Here is an 8,434-nt window from a genome sequence, read left to right on the forward strand (position 1 = left end):
CGGACGGTTTCAACTTCAGTTCTTTGGACTCTCATGTGTGGTGTGGGCTGGAGGTCAGGATGCTCAGCTGATGTGGAGGGCAACTCTAATTTCCATCTCCCCATCTCAGCCCAACTGGCCTCACATCCCTTCTCCCACGGCACAGCTCACCTCCCCCTTGCAGGATTACCCCCCCCCGTGCTGTCAGAGCCACTCCTGTGCCAGCCCCCCAACATACTAACAGCTTACTGCCCCTGGCAGGCCAGGCTCCTTGGGGCTCCCTCGCCCTGGTAACATGGCCCATGGTGCTGTTCAGAAGCTGATGCCACCTCCTGTGCCACCAGCCTCGGCTGCAGGGGCACACCCAGGAGCTGCCTCCGTGCATGGCTGGGGACAGGAGGAGGTAGTGTCTGACCTCTCCGAGCACCATATCCTTCACCTGAGGCCAGGTCTGGAGGGGGTTGACACAGGCGCGGAGGCATCCCGCAAGGCTCACCCATCCTTCCTGCCACCATGATCCCCCTCTTCCAGCAGGGCAGAGCCCTGACCGCCACCCCTCTTCCCTGGCAGGCACCCAGGTCAGCTTCCCTAAGTCGACTGACGCCTTCGCTTTCGAGGAGGACAGCAGCAACGATGAGCTGTCTCCAGAGCAGGCCAGGAGCGAGGACTCCCCGGGTTCCACTGAGTCGACCCCGGCCCAAAGCCCTGGGAGCCAGCCCCTGCCGCCCCTGCCGGGCCGCCCCAGGTAAGGCCCGCGGAACCCGGCTTCCCCGGGGAGCGCAGTGGACGGGACGGGAGGCCCAGGCCTAGGGAGCCGCCGGGACACAGGGCTGCACGGGGCCGCCCTGCCCCCTGCTGGCGGGCGGGGGTACTGCAGCTGTCGGTGCTGGAGAGGGACTGGGAAGACTGGAGCGACTGGGAAAATGGAGTGGACCGGGGAGCAGAGGGACTGGAGAAACTAGCCTGGGCCTGGGGAGACTGGGAGGACTGGGGAGACTAGCCTAGGCTGGGCAAGGGGTGGGAAGACTGGGTGCAACTAGGGTCAACTGGACTGAGGTGGGAGGGCTGAGTTGGAATGGAGAGGGCTTGGAAGCTGGGATGGACTGGGGAGACAAAGAGACTGGGAGGGGCCTAGCATAGCCTGGGAGAAGTGGAGATATAGTCGGCTGGGATAGACATGGCAGAACTGGGGTGGACTGAAGCATGTGAGACGGACTGTGGATGACATGGGACAGGGAATGGGGTACCAGGTGTCCCTTGCCCTGGCACTGGCCCCACACCCCCTCTCCCATGGCACAGCTCACCTCTCCCTTGCAGGATCACCCCCACAGCGCTGATGGCCATGCACCGGACTCGACGTCAGAGCAGGGCAGCCAGTGTGACAGCCCCAAGCAGGCAGCGGGGCAGGAGAGCCCACCCCTGCCGATGCCCTCAGCCGTGAAGGTAATGCCTGTGCCTCCAGGCTCCCTGGGGGAGGGAACAAGCCCAGGACACCTGACTGCATCCAAGCCTGAAGTGCCCACATGCTGCACCCCACATGTATGGGAAGTCTGGGGTTTGACCTTAAGGCTTGGAATAACCCAGGGAGACATACCTTGTTGTCAAAAACTGCAATTTGACTCATTTTGTAATGGTGTACGGTGTAGTACGGCACCCTGCAAGAGGTGATTGCTCAGGTCCTGCACTGGACACATTCCCTGGGGTTAGGAGCAGGAGATACAAGGCAACACTGAAATACCTTCCAGGCAAGAAGGGTCATTCTCCATCTCATGTACTGTCCCGCACAACTGAGATGAGAAGTGGCCCTGAGGGAGTCCCCCACATGCAGGCTCAGCAGCTATTGGAGCTGGAGTGTCAGGGTATCAGCAGGAGCTGTCGCTGTCTCTGTCGCAGGCCTCTGAGTTCTCACGGGGGTGGCAGAAGCTCTCCTCCCAGCTAATTCCTTTCCTTCTTGGACCAACAGTCCAAATCATCCAGTGATAGCAAGAACCGTCACAAAAAGCCCAAAGACACCAAGCCCAAGGTGAAGAAGCTGAAGTATCACCAGTATATCCCTCCAGACCAGAAGGCAGAGAAGTCCCCTCCACCCATGGACTCTGCATATGCCAGACTTCTCCAGCAGCAGCAGCTCTTTCTGCAGCTCCAGATCCTCAGCCAGCAGCAGCAGCAACAGCAGCAGCAGCAGCAGCACTTCAGTTATCCAGGGACACACCAAGGCCAGCTAAAGTGAGTGGCTATGTGCCAAAAGCAGGGTTTAGCCCTGTCTCTCTGTAAGCTTTTCCCTCCTGTACCCATTTGTGCTAGTGCAAGGGGAATAGATGCATGCAAGTGAAACATAAAAGTTTGGGAACATAGCACAGTCTCCTGCAAAGCTGTTCTACTTTGTGCACTGCCTGAGGCATCAGTGACTTGCTGGTGGGTCAGCGACAAGCTGCTTTCCGCACAATCTGGTTTTCTTTGGGGTTGATTGTCGTTTGGGTCTCATACGTAGCAGCCCCAAGGGGGTAGAGAGACGGTACACTGGGCATAGAGACCCCAGGGGGACAGACAAGTTAACCCAAATCTCCTTTGTTATTTCAGGCAATCTAATGAGCAAATGGTCAAAAGTTCAAATTCTTCATCAACTTCTGTCAACAACACCCCTCTTTCTCCTGTGAAAACCACCTTTTCAGGCCAGACTTGTGTCTCATCTATCAAGCCAGGCCCTTTGCCGCCTAACCTGGATGATCTGAAAGTGAGTGCAAACATTGTCACTGCAGAAGCAGAATCTTACAGCCTGAATGTGCTTTGCTACCCCTGAAGCATGCAGTGTAGGGCAGAGGCTGAGCCGGCTGGGAGTGACCACACATTACAGATCAGCAAACCAGAACCACCATGCTGTGAGCAAACTCAGGAGTACACCATGCTGGGTCAGGAATTGGACACAAGGGTAACTGAAAACATGGATTTGCTGCTCTGCAGGTGGCATTGCTCCAGGGCATGAGCCAGCAAACCTTAGGTATAACTTGAGATGGTTGTGGGCCTGGCCATCAGGTCAAGGACTGAAGTATGATCTGTGCTGCTGCTCCTGCAGCTCATGGCTCCATACCTTCTGTGGTTTTGTGGTGGACATCATGGATGCTCGTAGCAGACGAGGTAGAAGCTAGGTCAACATGGCCTCCACTTAGTGACTCAGCTTCACAATGTTCACTGCAACCAGGACAGCTCAGGTCTCTGCACAAGCAGGTATCTCCTGAAGTCTGCAGCTACAAGCACGGCTTTGAACAGTGCCTAAATCTCTCATGTAGGCCAGACAGGCAGAGCATAAGGGAGAATCATTTACATCAATCGCTTTTCTAGACTTTGCTAATGGAGCTGCAGCCATGGGGAAGGCCAGGTCCTTTAAGGAGCAGGGACCTGGGGGCAATATTCATCGTGAGAGAAAGAAATAGGATGAGCTAGAATTAACATGAGTTTAGCCATAGCGATCCCCCAGCTCAGATGCCTGTACATGGTCACATTCTCTGAGCTAAAGGATGCCATCAGGTGGTTCTTGGTCCTCTGCTTATTTAGAAACCTACTGTTGGGAAGGGAATCTTGGGTTACCTCCATGGCCTAAGGACCACTGCTGGTTCGTGAAGTGCAGTCACAGTTCCTGGAGGAAGAAGGAAGGATTTCCTGTTAGGAAAAGTCAAGGTCCTGCAGGATATGCAGTGGTCAAAGCTGTGCATGGTGACTCTGGTGACTGCAGGTGAGACAGTGAGCACATACTAGGTCAGAGCTTTAAAGCAGGAAGCTGAGAGCCTGCGATCTGAGACTCCTTGTTAGAAATATTTGATTTGTAAAGGGCTCATCTGCCATTGGGACTGACTGTTGGTGACTTTCCCTCCAGGTGTCAGAACTGAGACAGCAGCTCCGAATACGAGGCCTGCCTGTATCGGGTACTAAAACAGCGCTGATGGAACGGCTGCGGCCCTTCCAGGAGTGCAGCAGCAATGCAGTGCCAAACTTCAGTGAGATCACCACCGTCACCTTCCCAGTCACTCCGACAAGCACCCTGTCGAGTTACCAGTCACAGTCCTCCACCAGCATGTTATCAAATGGCTTCTACCACTTCGGCAGCACCAGCTCCACCCCACCCATCTCTCCAGCCTCCTCTGACCTCTCTGTGAGTGGCTCTTTGCCAGACACATTCAATGACGGGCCCATGTCTTCTCCACAGTTTGGTCTCCAGCCATCTCCAGTTCATGGCAGTGCTGAAGAAAGTCTCATGAGCAGCATGAATGGAGGGAGCATTCAGCTGGAACTGGAAGGGATCGACACAGAGAAAGACAAAATGCTGGTGGAGAAGCAGAAGGTCATCAATGAACTGACATGGAAGCTGCAGCAAGAGCAAAGGCAGGTGGAAGAGCTACGGATGCAGCTTCAGAAACGAAAGAGAAGCAATGGCCTTGAGGAGAAGCAGCAGCCTGCTCAGCATTTCTTTGGTGTCCCCATCAAGCAAGAAAATGCAGTGTCCAGCTGTCCGTTTGCATCCAAACAAACTGCCTTGAAAGGCCAAGCCAGCAGCTCAGATAAGTTAAGTAACTGTGGGGTGTCACAGCTGCCTCACATTGTAAATAGCCACTGCTTGGAGCCTGCAGGGCAAAGCACCATCACCTCCTCGACATTTCTGAGCCCACAGTGCTCCCCTCAGCACTCTCCACTTGGGGCTGCAAAGAGCCCCCAGCACATCAGCCTGCCACCGTCCCCTAACAGCCACTATCTCCTCTCGGTGTCCCCTGGCTCACAGGCAGAAGGGCGCAGCGGGTCCCCACAGACCAACAGTTGCCTTCGCACAGCATCGGTAAGTGGAGATCACCCCGGACAGCATTGCAGTGGTGAATGCTCTGGTGTCTGTGGGCAGCCGGTCAAACATTCCAGTTTGAGTCTTTTCCTATTGGGACTGCTGACACCCAGGGTGTGTATCTAAGGTGGCCATAGCAGCCTGTGGGGCTGCCTGGAAGGGCAGGCAGTAGCCCAGTTGGAAGCTGATGGCACCTCAGGGTCCTTTGCAAGGCATCTCCTGGAGAGCCCTGCTGCCACTGCACCCAATTGCCCTGGGGTTCACAGCACAGCTTCCATGCCCCATGGAGCCCTAGCACAACTCCTTCTGCCCTGAGTGAGTCCTGACACAGCTCCCCACTTCTCCAGGAGACCCCAGCACAGCTTTCTCTGCCCCTGAGTGAGCACTGGCAAAGCTGCCTGTGTCCTGGCACAGTGTCCTGGCACAGCTTCCTCTACCCCATGGAGCTCTGGCACAGCTCCCTCTGCCCTGTGGAGATCTGGCACAGCTCCCTCTGCCGTGGGGGAGCATTGGCACAGCTGCTTCTGCCCTAAAAAAGCCTTAATGCAGCTGCCTCTTCCCTCAGGGGGAGGCCCTGGCACAGCTTGCTGTGCCCCTGAGGGAGTCCTGGCACAGTTCCCCATTCCCCATGAAGTCCTGGCACAGCTTCCTCCACCCTGGAGAAGCCCTGGCACACCCTCTTCTGCCCCATGGAGCTCCAGCAAAGCTCTATCCACAGCGGCAAAGCACCAGCACAGATCCTTCAGTCCCTGGGAGAGGCTTGGCACAGTTTCCTGCACCCCTGGGAAAGCCCCACTGCAGAGTTGCAGGCCTTCTCAGCATCTTGCCGAGCCATTACAGGCAGTGGGGCAGGGCTGTGGGTACAAATGCGGTGGGACACAGTGCTGTAGGCAATGCTCCAAGACAGGCAACAGGGCTACTCTGGACAATGGGGCACAGTCAGCAAGCATTAGCAGGGAGCAGTGACACTTCAGGGACATCTCCAGATCCTGCCTCACTGCCTGAGCACAAGGAACATACAGAGGTGATGGCCTCACGGTGTCCTGCAGCACATGCTGGCTGTGACAACACCCATCCTGGGCATTCTGCTGCTGCCTGCAAGGGGCTCCCAGAGGTGAGGGTCCCTGTTCAGCAGCAGCTCCCTCTCTGTGCCCAGTGTTGGAGTGCTGTCCTTGCCAAGCCAGGGATACTATTCCTCCCAGAAAGATGGCCAGAATGTGCACAGCCAGGCCAAGTGGCCTCACCGCTGCCCTGGATCCCCTTCTGGATCTGGCCTGTCTGCCAGGACCATGCTGCATCACCTGGTGCTGGCTGTCATGGGATGAGGCAGCTAGAGCCAGGTGGTGGGAAGGGCACACAACGGCCTAGAGGCAATGGGGACAGCAGCTGGCCAGGCACTGGACCTTTAGATGAGGTTCCTCCTGGAAGCAGGGACTGACAAAAAGCTGGCTCTGATATGCAGGTGTTTGGCACAGGCACAGGGTAAATCTAAGTATTGATCTGTCAGTGACTCTTTTGAATGATCTTCCCTGGGCTCTGTGAGATACCCTCAGGCAGGTGATGATGAAGAGGATCCTCAGCAGAGGGGCTGCAGGGGGCAACTGGCAGCCAGGGAAGTGCTGTGTCATGGCAGGGTGCAGCTGGCCACCAGCAGCCCATTTCTCTTCACCCCTTGCTCTGCACGTTCATGGCTGGACCAAGCACCAAGATGCTCTGTGGCACCATGCCTGTGCTCTAGTAACAACTGGAGGTCAGCCTGGCCCTGCAACTCAGAGCTAGGCTGACAGAGCCAGTTTACCTGCTGCCCAGAGGCCAGGCACTTTGACTGAGCTGACTTGACCCACAAAATCACTAGTTTCCCTGGCACCACTCTGGCTTCAACAGGAGTGAAAAAGAGCTGGGCGTCCTGCCGAGCCTGCCTGTGCATTGACTCCATTTCCCTGTATTTCCCCCATGCAGATGGCTACGCAGGCAGGTCAAAAGTTTTCTATTCCATCCCCAAGTTTTTGTAAGTCAAGCCCAGCCCTCTCAGAGGTAAAGCAGCCTCCACCCTATGAGGATGCAGTAAAGCAGGTAACTGCATGATTTTTATTTTCTATAGGGCTAGGGCTGCACAGGGTGTTCTTCTGCGGTTAATGTAACTCATTGGCAGGAGTTACAACCCACTGTGATGTCCCTGGGTAGAAAAGGCTTGTTTCCAGAAGGAATGGGCTTTTCTTGAAGAGTTCATTGCTGAATGACTGCCACAAAGCCATCAGACATCGCACTGGATGGGATAGCATCTTCTGTGCTGATGAAAGGCACCAGCCCACTATAGGGTCCTGATATCCTGCATAAATACTTCAGGACTTTGGTGTGCTCTTCTTTAGGGTGTCCAGTGTTATGTGAGAAACAGACTCCTGAGCATCCCAAGTCAGCAGGAAAACACACCTCCCCTCTTTAACCCATTAGCAAAGTGTCCTGCTCTGTGCCATCTGCCTCCCTTAGCCTTACCCTAGAGCTCTGGGAGACAGTCCTGCTTCCCATGGGGAGGGCTGTCTCCATTGCCCATCAACCCCTTCTTGTGAGAGTCTGTCAGCATCCTCAGTGCTGGTCACAGTGGTGCCTTTAGGAAAATGGAGCACTACTGTTGGCAGTTATATAAATGGGCTTATGGTGGCTGGCAGGGAGGCATGCAGTTAGTCCTTCCAGTCTCCAGTCAGGGAGAAGAGGATGACAATGTATTGCCCCAGGGAGCTGAAGGGAGTGCAAGGAGGCACATGCCAGTGAAAGGTGCTAGATCCAAAAATGTTGGTGTGTCCTGATGGCCTTGGGAAGAGACAGTCTGTGGTGGCCATTGAGCAGAGAGTCAGGGTGGGGGGAACCTGGTGCTGTGCTCCCTGAATCCTCCATGCTTGTCCCAGGGCTCTTCAGTGCTCACCTAAAAGCCACTGCCAGTCCTGTGTTGGAGTGGCATCTCTCCTACATGGGAGAAAGCCCTCTGTGGGGTCTAGAGCCACTGGCTTGTGGCTGGAGGGACTTTCCTCCTAATGTCCTCTACTCTCCTCTTTGTCGTTTGCTGCAGCAGATGACACGAAGTCAGCAGATGGATGAGCTCCTGGATGTGCTGATTGAGAGTGGAGGTACGCAATGCTTTCCTGTTTCCCTTCAGGGCTTCCCCTCCAAGTCAGCATCGGTCCATGGGGCTCAGTGCACTCTGTGCACCCCAGCAGAGCTGCCTGAGTTGAGTGCAACTTTCATTTGCCCTCCCTGTTCCAGCAGCCACTGAGATTGAATTCAACAGCACGCTGGCCCTCCTGGATCCTGCTCCTGCACGTGCAGAGCTGGTGGGTGGTCTGGGCTTGGCTATCACCTATGCGGACTGCACAGAGAGAGCGATGGCAGAGCAACAGTCCTTTGCACAGGACTGCCAGCACCCTCCTCACACAGAGATCCCAGTGTCCCCCACAATTCCCAGTGCTGCCAGTGCCATCTCCTGCATAGAGCATTGCTGGTGCCCTCCCCTGTGCACAGTGCTGCTCATGCCCTTTCCGCTGCACAACCCATACCTGGCCCCCATGGGGCCAGCTACCAGTGCTTGTGCCCTGGGAACTGTGTCCAATACCAGGAGAGCCAAGATCAAAAAGCAGG

General features: G+C 55.7%; 1 protein-coding gene across 1 annotated transcript in view; it reads left to right on the forward strand.

Annotated features, from left to right (window-relative positions):
• LOC104543536 (myocardin-like) overlaps window positions 1-8,434 on the forward strand; it is a 36,542-nt gene that overhangs the window by 27,285 nt on the left and 823 nt on the right. The window contains 7 exon segments of the mRNA XM_010188171.1: window positions 550-669; window positions 672-724; window positions 1,297-1,422; window positions 1,943-2,205; window positions 2,560-2,713; window positions 3,851-4,804; window positions 7,869-7,926. Of these exon segments, the coding sequence (XP_010186473.1) occupies window positions 550-669; window positions 672-724; window positions 1,297-1,422; window positions 1,943-2,205; window positions 2,560-2,713; window positions 3,851-4,804; window positions 7,869-7,926 (1,728 nt within the window).

Source organism: Mesitornis unicolor, unplaced genomic scaffold (assembly GCF_000695765.1).
Source record: "Mesitornis unicolor isolate BGI_N332 unplaced genomic scaffold, ASM69576v1 scaffold4187, whole genome shotgun sequence".
Classification (NCBI taxonomy): Eukaryota; Metazoa; Chordata; class Aves; order Mesitornithiformes; family Mesitornithidae; genus Mesitornis; species Mesitornis unicolor.